Source organism: Bombina bombina, chromosome 1 (assembly GCF_027579735.1).
Source record: "Bombina bombina isolate aBomBom1 chromosome 1, aBomBom1.pri, whole genome shotgun sequence".
Taxonomy (NCBI): domain Eukaryota; kingdom Metazoa; phylum Chordata; class Amphibia; order Anura; family Bombinatoridae; genus Bombina; species Bombina bombina.
In genome coordinates, this window is record NC_069499.1 from 453605492 (window position 1) to 453619893 (window position 14402).

Consider the following 14402-nt stretch of genomic DNA (forward strand, 5'->3'; position numbering starts at 1 on the left):
CGACTGAAATCTGATGAACCTCAGTGTTGCTAACTGATGCCAAGCTAGAAGAGCATTGAATATTGCTCTCAACTCCAGAATATTTATTGGGAGGATTTTCTCCTCCTGAGTCCATAATCCCTGAGCCTTCAGGGAGTTCCAGACTGCGCCCCAACCTAGAAGGCTGGCATCTGTTGTTACAATCGTCCAATCTGGCCTGCGAAAGGTCATACCCTTGGACAGATGGACCCGAGAAAGCCACCAGAGAAGAGAATCTCTGGTCTCTTGATCCAGATTTAGTAGAGGGGACAAATCTGAGTAATCCCCATTCCACTGACTTAGCATGCATAATTGCAGCGGTCTGAGATGCAGGCGCGCAAATGGCACTATGTCCATTGCCGATACCATTAAGCCGATTACTTCCATGCACTGAGCCACTGACGGGCGTGGAATGGAATGAAGGACACGGCAAGCATTTAGAAGTTTTGATAACCTGGACTCCGTCAGGTAAATTTTCATCTCTACAAAATCTATAAGAGTCCCTAGAAAGGAGACTCTTGTGAGTGGTGATAGAGAACTCTTTTCCACGTTCACTTTCCACCCATGCGACCTCAGAAATGCCAGAACTATCTCTGTATGAGACTTGGCCATTTGAAAGCTTGACGCCTGTATCAGGATGTCGTCTAGATACGGAGCCACCGCTATGCCTCGCGGTCTTAGAACCGCCAGAAGTGAGCCCAGAACCTTTGTAAAGATTCTCGGGGCCGTAGCCAACCCGAAGGGAAGAGCTACAAACTGGTAATGCCTGTCTAGAAAGGCAAATCTTAGGTACCGATAATGATCTTTGTGAATCGGTATATGAAGGTAGGCATCCTTTAAGTCTACTGTGGTCATGTATTGACCCTCTTGGATCATGGGTAGGATAGTTCTAATAGTTTCCATTTTGAATGATGGAACTCTTAGGAATTTGTTTAAGATTTATAGGTCCAAGATTGGTCTGAAGGTTCCCTCTTTCTTGTGAACCACAAACAGATTTGAGTAAAACCCTTGCCCTTGTTCCGTCCGCGGAACTGGGTGGATCACCCCCATTACTAAGAGGTCTTGCACACAGCGTAGAAATTCCTCTTTCTTTATTTGGTTTGCTGATAACCTTGAAAGATGAAATCTCCCTTGTGGAGGAGAAGATTTGAAGTCCAGAAGATATCCCTGAGATATGATCTCCAACGCCCAGGGATCCTGGACATCTCTTGCCCAAGCCTGGGCGAAGAGAGAAAGTCTGCCCCCCACTAGATCCGTTTCCGGATAGGGGGCCCTCTCTTCATGCTGTCTTAGGGGCAGAAGTAGGCTTTCTGGCCTGCTTGCCCTTGTTCCAGGGCTGGTTAGCTTTCCAGCCCTGTCTGTAACGAGCAACAGGTCCTTCCTGTTTTGGAGCGGAGGAAGTTGATGCTGCTCCTGCCTTGAAGTTACGAAAGGCACGAAAATTAGACTGTTTGGCCTTTGATTTGGCCCTGTCCTGAGGAAGAGTATGACCCTTACCTCCAGTAATGTCAGCAATAATTTCTTTCAAGCCGGGCCCGAATAAGGTCTGCCCTTTGAAAGGAATATTAAGCAATTTAGATTTAGAAGTCACGTCAGCTGACCAGGATTTAAGCCATAGCGCTCTGCGCGCCTGGATGGCGAATCCGGAGTTCTTAGCCGTTAGTTTGGTTAAATGTACAACGGCATCAGAAACAAATGCATTAGCTAGCTTAAGAGCTTTAAGCTTGGCCATAATCTCATCCAATGGAGCTGTGCGAATGGCCTCTTCCAGAGACTCAAACCAGAATGCCGCAGCAGCAGTGACAGGCGCAATGCATGCAAGGGGCTGTAAAATAAAACCTTGTTGAACAAACATTTTCTTAAGGTAACCTTCTAATTTTTTATCCATTGGATCCGAAAAAGCACAACTATCCTCCACCGGGATAGTGGTACGTTTAGCTAAAGTAGAAACTGCTCCCTCCACCTTAGGGACCGTCTGCCATAAGTCTCGTGTGGTGGCGTCTATTGGGAACATTTTCCTAAATATCGGAGGAGGGGAAAAGGGCACACCGGGTCTATCCCACTCCTTGCTAATAATTTCTGTAAGCCTTTTAGGTATAGGAAAAACGTCAGTACACACCGGTACCGCAAAGTATCTATCCAACCTACATATTTTCTCTGGAATTGCAACCGTGTTACAATCATTCAGAGCCGCTAATACCTCCCCTAGCAATACACAGAGGTTCTCAAGCTTAAATTTAAAATTAGAAATCTCTGAATCCGGTCTCCCTGGATCAGATCCGTCACCCACAGAATGAAGCTCTCCGTCCTCATGTTCTGCAAATTGTGACGCAGTATCAGACATGGCTCTCACATTATCAGCGCGCTCTGTCCTTAACCCAGAGCTATCGCGCTTGCCTCTTAATTCAGGCAATTTAGATAATACCTCTGTCATAACAGTAGCCATGTCTTGCAAAGTGATTTGTATGGGCCTCTCTGATGTACTTGGCGCCACAATATCACGCGCCTCCTGAGCGGGAGGCGAAGGTACTGACACGTGAGGAGAGTTAGTCGGCATAACTTCCCCCTCGTTGTCTGGTGATAATTTCTTTACAGATATAAATTGACTTTTATTCAAAGTGACATCAATACATTTAGTACACATATTTCTGTGGGGCTCCACATTGGCCTTCAAACATAGTGAACAAACAGATTCATCTGTGTCAGACATGTTTAAACAGACTCGCAATGAGACTAGCAAGCTTGGAAAATCCTTTCAAATAAATTTATAAGCAATATAAAAAACGCTACTGCGCCTTTAAGAAGCACAAAAAATCGTCACAGTTGAAATAACAATGAACCAAATCAGTTATAGCAACCAAATTTTCACAGTAAATGTATTAAGTTAGCAAAGCATTGCACCCACTAGCAAATGGATGATTAACCCCTTAATACCCAAAAACGGATAATCAATTTAACAATTAACGTTTTTATCACAGTCAAACACACTGTCACAGGTCTGCTGTGACTGATTACCTCCCTCAAAATGAATTTTGAAGACCCCTGAGCTCTCTAGAGACGTCCTGGATCAAGGAGGAAGAAGTAGGAAGACTGAAACTGAATTTTTACTGCGCAAAAAAGCGCTAAAATAGGCCCCTCCCACTCACATTACAACAGTGGGAAACCTCAGTTAACCGTTTCTATGTAGAAATAAACGACAGCCATGTGGAAAATCATGCCCCAAAAGATTTATCACCAAAGTACCTCACAAAAAAACGAATAACATGCCAGTAAACGTTTTAAACATGCACTTTAAAAGTTAGGTAGTGTTATTAATAAGCCTGCTACCAGTCGCTTCTACTGCAGTTAAGGCTCATACATTACTTCAGTATTAACAGTATTTTCATAGTCAAATTCCATTCCTTAGAAAATTACTTATTGTACATACATTCATCAGCCTGATACCAGTCGCTACTGCATTTAAGGCTGTACTTACATTACATCGGTATCAGCAGTATTTTCTTAGTCAATTCCATTCCTTAGAAAATAATTTACTGCACATACCTTGTTTGCAGGATTCCCCACACGCTATTCCCTTTCTGAAAGTTACCCCACTCCTCAGAATGTGCGAGAACAGCCAGTGGATCTTAGTTACTTCTGCTAAGATCATAGAAAACGCAGTCAGATTCTTCTTCCAAATACTGCCTGAGAACAAACAGCACACTCCGGTGCCATTTAAAATAACAAACTTTTGATTGAAGAAATAAACTAAGTATAAAAAACACCACAGACCTCTCACAACGACCTATCTAGTTGAGTTGCAAGAGAATGACTGGATATGACATGTGAGGGGAGGAGCTATATAGCAGCTCTGCTTGGGTGATCCTCTTGCAACTTCCTGTTGGGAAGGGAATATATCCCATAAGTAATGGATGACCCGTGGACTGAATACACTTAACAAGAGAAAAGTTAATTAAATAATATAAGCAAAACAGGAAAATAGTTTAAACTTGTATGCTCTGATTAAAGAAAGAAAAATTCTGGGTTTCATGTCCTTTTAATCAGCATATTTACTGATAGTTAAAGGGACATAATACTAATATGCTAAATCACTTGAAACTGATGCAGTATAATTGTAGAAAGCTAACAGGAAAATATCACCTGAGCATCTCTATGTAAAAAAGAAAGATATTTTACCTCACAATCTCCTCAGCTCAGCAGAGTAAGTTCTGTGTAAAAAGTTATACTCAGCTGCAGGTAAAAAAAAAAAAAAAAAAAAAATGAAGAAATGAACAGCAGCCAATCAGCATCAACAGTGCTGAGGTCATGAACTCTTACTGTGATCTCATGAGATTTGACTTAACTCTCATGAGATTTCATAGTAAACTTCCTTACACTGAATAGGGAAATAACATGAAAGTGCACAAGGCTCAACCCCTTAGCTGTCCTGGGACAGACATACTGATTTGCTGCTTAGAAGTCCTTTACAACGGGATGTGGCTACTGAGAAACTTTTGTGGTAAAATATCTTTCTTTTTTACATAGAGATGTTCAGGTGATATTTTCTAGTCAGCTTTTTACAGCTATGCTGCATCACTTTCAAGTGTTTCAACATTTGGGTATTATGGCCCTTTAACAGAGGATTGTTAGTTTTGCAAACACCATTGTCAGCATTTGTGGTTATGCAGAAAGATGGAAACGTAGGCCTTGGAATTAATGGTTTTGTTTTGCAAAGCAATATGAAGAAAAGTTTACTGATCCACGTGCATAAAGATATGAACAAAGGTGGTGTTTACATCTACTGAGGTCATAAACTGATGAGCCTCCGTTAGCAGAAATAACAGCCTCTAGACGCTTCCTATAGCCTGTAATGAGTGTCTGGATTCTGGGTGAAGGTATTTTGGACCATTCCTCCTTGCAAAACATCTCCAGTTCAGTTTGGTTTGATGGTTTCCAAGAATGGACAGCCCAATTCAAATCACCCCACAGATTTTCAATGATATTCAGGTCTGGGGACTGGGATGGTCATTCCAGAACATTGTTTCTGGCCTGTTTGCGGCGTGGCATCACTCTCCCATACAGCTTCTCCTTGTGCAAAGTGCGATGAATTGTTGAACGATGCACAGTGACACCATCTGCAGCAAGATGATGTTGTAGGTCTTTGGAGGTGGTCTGTGGGCTGTTTTTGATCGTTCTCACCATCCTTTGCATCTCTGATATTTTACTTGGCCTGCCACTTCTGGCCTTAACAAGAACTTTGCCTGTGGTCTTCTATTTCCTCATTAGGTTCCTCACAGTGGACACTGATAGCTTAAATCTCTTCAATAGCTTTTTGTAACCTTCCCCTAAACCATAATGTTGAACATTCTTTGTTTTTAGGTCATTTGAGAGTTGTTATGAGGCCCCATGTTACCACTCTTCAGAGGAGAGTCAAAGAGAACAACAACTTGCAATTGGCCACCTTAAATACCTTTTCTCATGATTGGATGCAACTGTCTATGAAGTTCAAGGGTTAATGGGCTCACCAAACCAATTGTGTGTTCTAATTAATCAGTGCTAGGTAGTTACAGGTATTCAAATCAACAAAATGACAAGGATGCCAAAATGTATGCACCTAATTTTGTTTTGATGCATATTGCACATTTCTGTTAATCCAATAAACTTAATTTCACTACTGAAATATTACTGTGTCCTTCAGTTATTTGATAGATCAAAATGAAATTGCTAATCCAAACACCCAATTATTTATAAATGAAAATCATGGAAATTGTCAGGGGTGCAAACTTTTGCATACGACTGTGTGTATATATGTGTGTGTGTGTGTATATATATATATATATATATATATATATTTTACAACGGTTCAATTTGCACCGTTTCAGAATAACAACCTTTTTTTCAGTCATGTGACTTCTATTGAAAAGCATTGAGAAGCAGTGCATTGATTAATAGGTGGAGCCATCCACCTGTGTTGCAGCAAAGATATGCAAGCCAAGCAAGCTAAAATTAATCAGTTTAACCCGACCTAAGCTATCGAGCAGCTTGCAAAGGAACAATATATTCCTGTCTATAAATCAGTCCAGATTGGAATGCATAGAAATAACTGTTTGCAGAAAAATGCAAGTAAAGTCTGTGTTGTGTGATTATTTTATTAGGTATATAATGCTGTTTAGCAAATGTTTTTGTTAATTTAACTTAGTTTAATTATATATTTTGTGTTGTGTGATTATTTTATTAGGTTTACAATGCTGTTAAGCATTTAAAGTCTTCATTTCAAAGCTTTAAAAATAATGTACTAGCTGTTACTTATGCCAATTTTGAGAGGGGCCTGGAACTTATCTCCCTCACTTCCCATTGACTTACATTATAAACTGGGCTTCAATTTACAACGGTTTCGATTTACAACCATTCCTTCTGGAACCTAACCCCGGCGTAAACTGAGGGCTACCTATATATATATATATATATATATATATATATTCAGTTTAAGGATCCAATTGTTGGTGAGAGACCATCATCTGTGGAAAGGAACTGGCCTGTAAACACTTATAGCTGTGTTTACAATGGTGTGTATATTTGTGGCCTTAATTATCTTGGTATAGATAGATTGTACTGCATGTAACTAATTTAATCTGTTTGCCACTATGGATTGAACACCTCTAATTATATCTATAAAGATCTGTCTATTTTTATACTTTTGAGGTTTTTGTTTATTCTACAAAATGAATACATTTACAGCTAATAGTATTTAGCACATTTATTATGAAGATAAGGACAAGGAAGTAGAAGAGAAAAAGTCTTAAAAGGGACATGAAACACAATTTTTTTTCTTTAATGATTCAGATAGAGAATACAATTTTTTTTAAAAAGTTTCCAATTTACGTCTAAGATCAAATTTGCTTCATTTTCATGTTATTCCTTGTTGAAGAGATTTCTAGATAGGTAGCTTGCTTATGACTTGGGCACTACATGACAGGAAATAGTGCTGCCATCTAGTGCTCTTCCTAATGTATAACACTGCCATATAGAGTTGCAGACACGAGCACACTCCTGAACTTACCTTCCTGCTTTTCAACTAAGGATAACAAGAAAATGAAGAACATTTGATAAAAAAGTACATTGGAAAGTTGTTTTAAATTGTATGTTCTGAATTGTGAAATAAAAATGTTGGATTTATATCCCTTTAACATTTGAATTTCTGTTTTACTATTATTTATATAAGGTGTTTCCTACCTAATTCTCAAAACATTTGTCTAAAAAGTTTAATGTTTTCTTTTTCCACCCCTGCATAAATATACTCACTCTGTCTTTCAGTTGATTCACTTCAGCAGTGGTGACTGCATGTTTAAGTTGGAGCTAAAAAAAAAAAAAAAAAAAAGGTAAACTATCCATATTATTTAAAAAAAACAAAAAACCTAAATAAGCATTTTGCAAATGTTGAGAGTATGTAAAAACTGAATATAATGTTTTAATTACTTCTAATTAATTAATTGTGAATGAAAATGAAATCTGCTAATATCAAACATCCGTAAATGAATATTATAACAATTTAAATAATGTGAACTTCTTAAGCATATAAGTAAAATACATGCTGTGAAATAATAATAAATGCCTCCAGTACTTTCCACTACTTAAGTTTCTTAGAGATTTTAAGAGTTTTAAATGAAAGTTAAAAGGAGCTATATTGGATTGCTTTTGTCCATTCCTAAGCTTGTGTGACAAAATATATCAGCCCTAATGACTGTTTCACACAAGATTTAACTGTCATTAAATACACAGGTGTCAGAATAAATGGAAGAACTATGTGGGTGTAAAAATTGATGACATTTTGTGAAAATCATTTGTAGTACAAGTATTCTGTGGTTGATGTATTTTGGACACACCTAGGACTATTCATATAATGACAAAATTTGATCCCCTGTCCCAATCCATGAAAACATAATTTATGCTTATCAGATAAATTCCTTTCCTTATTGGCAGGGAGAATCCACAACTTAATTCCTTACTGTTGGGAAATACAACACCTGGCCACCAGGAGGAGGCAAAGATACCCAAAGTCAAAGGCTTACATATCCCTCCCACTTCCCCTATCCCCCAGTCATTCTGCCGAGGGAGCAAGGAAAAGTAGGAGAAACATCAGGGTATAAAAAGGTGCCCGAAGAAATAATATAAAAAGGGAGCCGCCCATCAAAAACATAAATTACGGGCGGGGTCGTGGACTCTCCCTGCCAGGAAGGAAAGGAATTTATCTGGTAAGCATAAATTATGTTTTCCTTCCATAAGGCAGGGAGAGTCCATAACTTCATTCCTTACTGTTGGGAAGCTCCAGAGGACACTGAATGAATAACGGGAGGGAACAGAAAAAAAGAGACAAACCCTATTCTGAGGGCACCACAGCCTGCAAACTTTTTCTCGAAGCAAACACATCAAACTTATAAAATTTAGACAAAGTGTGTAAGGAGGACCAGGAAGCCAAGCCGCCTTACAAATCTGATCCATTCAGGCTTTGTTCTTAAAAGCCCAGGAGGAAGCCACTGCTCTAGTGGAATGAGCCATAATCCTCTAAGGAGGCTGTCGTCCCACTGTCTCATAAGATAAGCGGATGACACTCCTCAACCAGAAAGATAGAGAAGACATAGTAGCCTTCTGCCCCATACGCTTCCCCGTATAGATGACAAAGAAGAAGATTGTCTGAATTTCTTAGTAGCCTGAAGATAGAACTTCAAGGCACAAACCACATTGATTGTGAAGTGGACGTTCCTTCGCTGAAGGAGGATTAGGACACAAGGAAGGAACAACAATCTCTTGATTAACGTTACGATCCAACACCACCTTAGGGAGAAACCCTAATTTAGTGTGTAAAACCGCCTTATCAGCAAAAAAAAAAACCAGATAATGGGGGTCACATTGCAAAGCAGAAATCTCAGAAACTCTGTGCGCAGAGGCAATAGCCAACAAAAAAAGAACCTTCCAAGATAACAATTTAATGACAACAGTATGCATAGCCTCAAATGGAGACTGCTGCAAAACCCTAAGAACAAGATTGAGGCTCCAAGGCGGAGCCCCAGATCTAAACACAGGTCTGAACCTAGCCAGAGCCTTAACAAAGGACTGCACATCCGGAAGCTCAGCCAATCTTTTGTGCAGTAACACCGACCGGGCCGATTATCTGTCCCTTTATGGAACTAGCAGATAAACTCTTCTCCAGTCCATCCTGGAGGAAAGCTAAAATTCTGGCTACCTTAACCTTATGCCAGGAAAAGCCATGCTCTTCACACCAGTAGAAATAAGTCCTCCACACTATATGGTAGATACGACAAGTAACTGAGTTACAAGCTTGAACCAGAGTGTCAACGACACTCTCAGAAAACCCTCTCTTGGCTAAGACCAAGTGTTCAATCTCCACGCAGTCAGCTTTAGAGAATCTAGATTTTTATGAACAAAGGGACCCTGTGTATCAGCAGATCTCTGCGACAAGGTAACTTCCACTGAGGAGATGAGGACATCCCCACCAGATCCGCAAAATACGTCCTTTGCGGCCACGACGGAGCAATCAGAATCACTGATGCTCACACCTGGTTGATGCGAGCCACCACACGAGGGAGAAGCGGTAATGGAGGAAAGCGATATATGAGCCTAAACCTCCATGATACTGATAGGGCATCTATCAGCTCCGGCTAAGGATCCCTCAACCTCGACCCGTACCTGGGTAGCTTGGCATTAAGGTGGGATGCCATGAGATCTATCTCCGGCGCCCCCCACTCACTGCATATCACTGCAAACACCTCGGGGTGAAGAGACCAGTCCCCTGGGTCAAAAGATTACCTGCTGAGGAAGTCTGCTTCCTAGTTGTCCACACCTGGAATGTGGATTGCTGACAGCATACATTTGTGAGTCTCTGCCCACTCTAGTATCAGAGATACTTCTTTAATCGCCAAGGAACTTCTCGTTCCCCCCTGATGGTTGATGTAGGCAACCGAGGTTATATTGTCTGATTGGAATCTGATAAACTGGGACGAACCCAGAAGGGGCCAAGCCTTTAAGGAATTGAAGATTGCCCAGGGTTCCAAAATATTGATCTGAAGGGAGGACTCCTCCTGCATCCACAGACCTTGTGCCTTCTTGCCACCTCAAATGGCTCCCCAGCGGGAAAGGCTTGCATCCGTAGTCACAATCTCTCAGGACAGTCTCAAAAAGCACGTGCCTTGGGACAGATGATCTGGACAGAGCCACCAAGAGACTCTTCCAAGTTTATCTTCCATCCATGTGATGAAAGAAGATTGAGAAGGGACTCTGAATGTTCTTCTGCTAGACAAAAAGATGGTGCCTGTACAAAGATATTGTGAAGGTAAGGAACTACTGCAATACCTTGTGTTCTGGCAATGGCTAGAAGAGCCCCCAGAACCTTCGCAAATATCCTTGGAGCAGTAGCTAGGCCAAACGGAAGAGCTATGAACTGGAAGTGCTTCTCCAGAAAAGCAAACCTCAGGAACTAAAAAAATGTTCCCTGTGAATCGGGACGTAAAGGTATACATCCTTCAGGTCTATTGTGGTCATAAACTGTCCTTTCTGTCTCCATCTTGAAAGAGGGAACACTCAGAAACTTGTTTAGGAACTTTAGGTCCAGAATTGGATGAAAAGTTCCCTCCTTCTTTGGAACCACGAAAAGGTTTGAATAAAACCCCAAACCTCTTTCTGCTGAAGTTACCAGGACAATTATTTCTAGAGGGGAGAGATCCCGTACGCAACCTAAGAAGGCAGCCCTCTTTTCTGGTCTTGTAGACGGATTGGAGAGTAGGAATCTGCCCCTGGGTGGATGAGACTTGCATCCTATCCTGTATCCTTGAGATATAACCTCCAGGACCCAAGAGACCTGTACATCCTGGAACCAAGCATCTAAAAAAAGAGACAGCCTGCCCCCTACTCGATCCGATCCCGGATCAGAGGCCCCCCCTTCATGCCAATTTGTTCTCGGCGGGCTTCTTAATCTGTTTGGACTTATTTCAGGAGTGATCCGGCTTCCAAGTATTCTTGGGCTGCTCAGACTTGGATAAGGACTGCTGTCATTGTGAACGAAAATTAGACAGTTGCCGTCCCTTAGGCCTATTCTTCTTATCCTGCGGTAGGATGGCACCTTTCCCTCCGGTAACCGAAGAGATAATGGAGTCCCGTTCTGGACCGAATAAAATCTTCCCCTTGAATGGAAGAGAAAGGAGTCTGTATTTACAAGTCATATCCGCAGACCAAGACTTAAACCAGAGAGCACGGAGGGCTAGAACCACAAAGACAGAAGCCTTTGCATTTATGCGAATAATCTGCATATCCACGTCACAGATGAAAGTTAGCAATTATCAGTGCTTTAATTCTCTCCTGAGTATCCTCGAGGGTAGTCTCCATCTCAATGAGCTCCAACAGAGTGTCGCACTAGTAGGTAGCTGCTCCAGCAACCGCGGCTACAGCTGCCGCCGGTTGAAATAAAAACCCTGTATGTTGAAACATCTTCCTCAGAAATGTTTCCATTTTCTTATCCATAGGCTCTCTAAAAGAAGAACTAACCTCCAGAGGGATAGTAGTATGCTTAGCAAGCATAGAGGTAGCGCTATCCAGCTCAGGGAATCATTTTTTAAAAGTAGACAAGGGGGAAAAAGAAGTTCCTACTCTTTCCCTTTCATTACTAATAATGTTTGCCATCTTAACAGGCACAGGAAAGCCAGAGGGACCTTTCTATCTTCATAAACTCGGTGTTATTTAGGGATCTTAGGTTCCTCAGGTAGTGTAGCCTCTGGAATCTCTAGCGTAGACAGAGCCACCTTTAATAAAAAAAAAGCAGATGCTCAATTTTAAATCTAGAGGGTTCCTCCGCTGAAGGAGGTTTAGAAACTGAAGTCTCTGACTCAGAAAGTTCACCCTCTGAAGTTAGAGGTTAACTCATCCTCAGATAGCTGGGATATAGTAGCTAAATCCGACAAATATTTAGACGACCCTAGGTCCGAAGAACTATGTTTAACTTTTCTCTTGCGTATGATAGAGCGAGGTAAGGCACTCAGGGCCGCAGACACCGCTGATTGTAACAGTGCGGTGAAGTCTGCTGGAAAAACACCCCCCCTCCAGATTGAGGATTAGTTGAGCCACGGGGAACAGCATGTGGCAAACCACAGCCTCCTCACAATATAAAACATAAATTATGCTTACCAGATAATTTCCTTTCCTTCTGTATGAGAAGAGTCCACGGCTTCATTCCTTACTTGTGGGAAATACAGAACCTGGCAACCAGGAGAAGGCAAAGACACCCCAGCCAAAGGCTTAAATACCTGCCCCCCACTTCCCTAATATCCCAGTCATTCTGACAAGGGAACAAGGAACAGTATCAGAAATATCAGGGTATAAAGTGTGTCAAAAGAAATAAACAAAATTTTAGGTCCACCCAACAAAGAAACATGGGCGGGGGCAGTGGACTCTCCTCATACAGAAGGAAAGGAAATTATCTGCTAAGCATTATTTATGTTTTCCTTCCTAATATGAGGAGAGTCCACGGCTTCATTCCTTACTTGTGTGAAACATATACCAAGCTCTAGAGGGAGGGTAAAAAGAGAGGCAGACCCTATTCTGAGGGCACCACAGCCTGCAAAACATTTCTCCCAAAAGCTGCTTTAGCCGAAGCAAAAACGTCAAATTTGTACAATTTTGAAAAGGTATGTAAGGAGGACCAGGTATCCGCCCTACAAATCTGCTCCATAGAGGCCTCATTCTTAAAGGCCCAAGAGGAAGCCGCAGCTCTAGTTGAATGAGCCGTAATCCTCTGAGGAGGCTTATGTCCCGCGGTCTCATATGCTAAGCGAATAATACTCCTCAACCAAAAAGATAAGGAAGTGGAAGAGGCCTTCTGCCCTCTATGCTTCCCAGAATAGACAACAAACAAGAAAGAAGTCTGTCTAAAATCCTTCATAGCTTGAAGATAGATTTCAAAGCCCGAACCACATCCAAATGATGAAGAAACCGTTCCTTCGAAGAAGGATTAGGACACAAGGAAGGAACCACAATTTCCTGATTGAAGTTGGGATCAGAAACGACCTAAGGAAGAAAACCCAACCAAGTACGAAAAAACAGCCGTTTCAGCATGAGAAACTAGGTAAGGAGACTCACATTGCAAGGCCGCCATCTCAGAGACTATAATACGAGTATAAGGACACAAAAAAAAAAAAAAAAAAAAAAAAAAAGCTGTTTTTGTCTTAAAAACCTTCAACATATGAAAGGGGGGCAAAACAGATGATAATCTATAATGTGTTCCTAAAAAACAATGGGGCCCGAATAAACCAGTAAAATTTATTTAAAGTGAATACTGAAAAACATTAGTACATGAAAAGGGGGGCAAAATAAACATGTATCTATACAGACAGTTCATGTTATATCATCACACTTAATGTTTATATATACACATATTGTACAAAAGAATATAATTCTCACACTTAATTTCAAGAAATTATATGCAACACACAAGTCGCTGAGTCAATATTTAACATTCAATAAGTATAGAAGTCTTTTTATAATATGGATGTTTAATTATGAAAAGTATCTATTCCAACTTATAACAAACTTCTAAGTGGCAATTTATTCTACCTCCTCTAAATATTTGGATAAGTAGAATTCATATAAGAAACTTTGTATCTGTGAATAACACTTACGTCTTTTTATTTTGAGAAAAAAAGAAAAGGCAATCAATATCACTATATCAGAAACTGTTTTTCATTGGACAACCTATAACATGTGATCTTCACTGACATACCGGACCTGAAAGAGAACTTGAAACAGAGAACTACCTGAAAGGGAACTACAAAACCGGCAAAAATGATGATATCTACAGAAATTTTATATTTTAAAACAAACTTATAGTTTCTAATATAATTAATATTGTTTTTTATGTTTCTTTAGATGTTTATTTTAAATTTACAATTGAAATTTTGAATCGGGTGTAAACCTGCTCTCCTCCAATGGGGAAGCAGGTAGCGTAACTGACATGTATTTAAAGGCCACCTGTGCAGCGGAAAGGTATGCTTTGGTTTGTAAAGCACTTTTATTGCTCTTGAGAAAGACGTCTGGGACCGTTGAAACGCTTTTGCGTTGAGCCAAATAAAGACAAACTTTTTTACTGAATCTGTGATATTGTCTTTTCATATTGGAAGGAGCCGGTAACCTGCAATATACACTGTGAGTAGATATTCACCTTTGTATGGTGTATTGTCTGATATTTCAGCACCACTATTTTGCACCTAGAGTTATACAACCGAGGAAGGAAAGGAAGATACCAACGACTGATACAAGCTGAACCAGCGCCTCCAGCTAGCACACCTGATCTATTCACACAGACCTTGGGAGAGACTGTGGGACGGCTGCGGTTCACCAGAAGG

General features: G+C 40.7%; 1 protein-coding gene across 3 annotated transcripts in view; it reads right to left on the reverse strand.

Moving 5' to 3' along the window:
• Positions 1–14402, reverse strand: part of LOC128645441 (neurabin-1) — an 824161-nt gene that overhangs the window by 417932 nt on the left and 391827 nt on the right. For all 3 annotated transcript variants that reach the window (XM_053698450.1, XM_053698449.1, XM_053698448.1), the window contains exon 8: positions 7300–7353. In XM_053698450.1, the coding sequence (XP_053554425.1) occupies positions 7300–7353 (54 nt within the window). The remainder of the gene's footprint in view (positions 1–7299; positions 7354–14402) is intronic.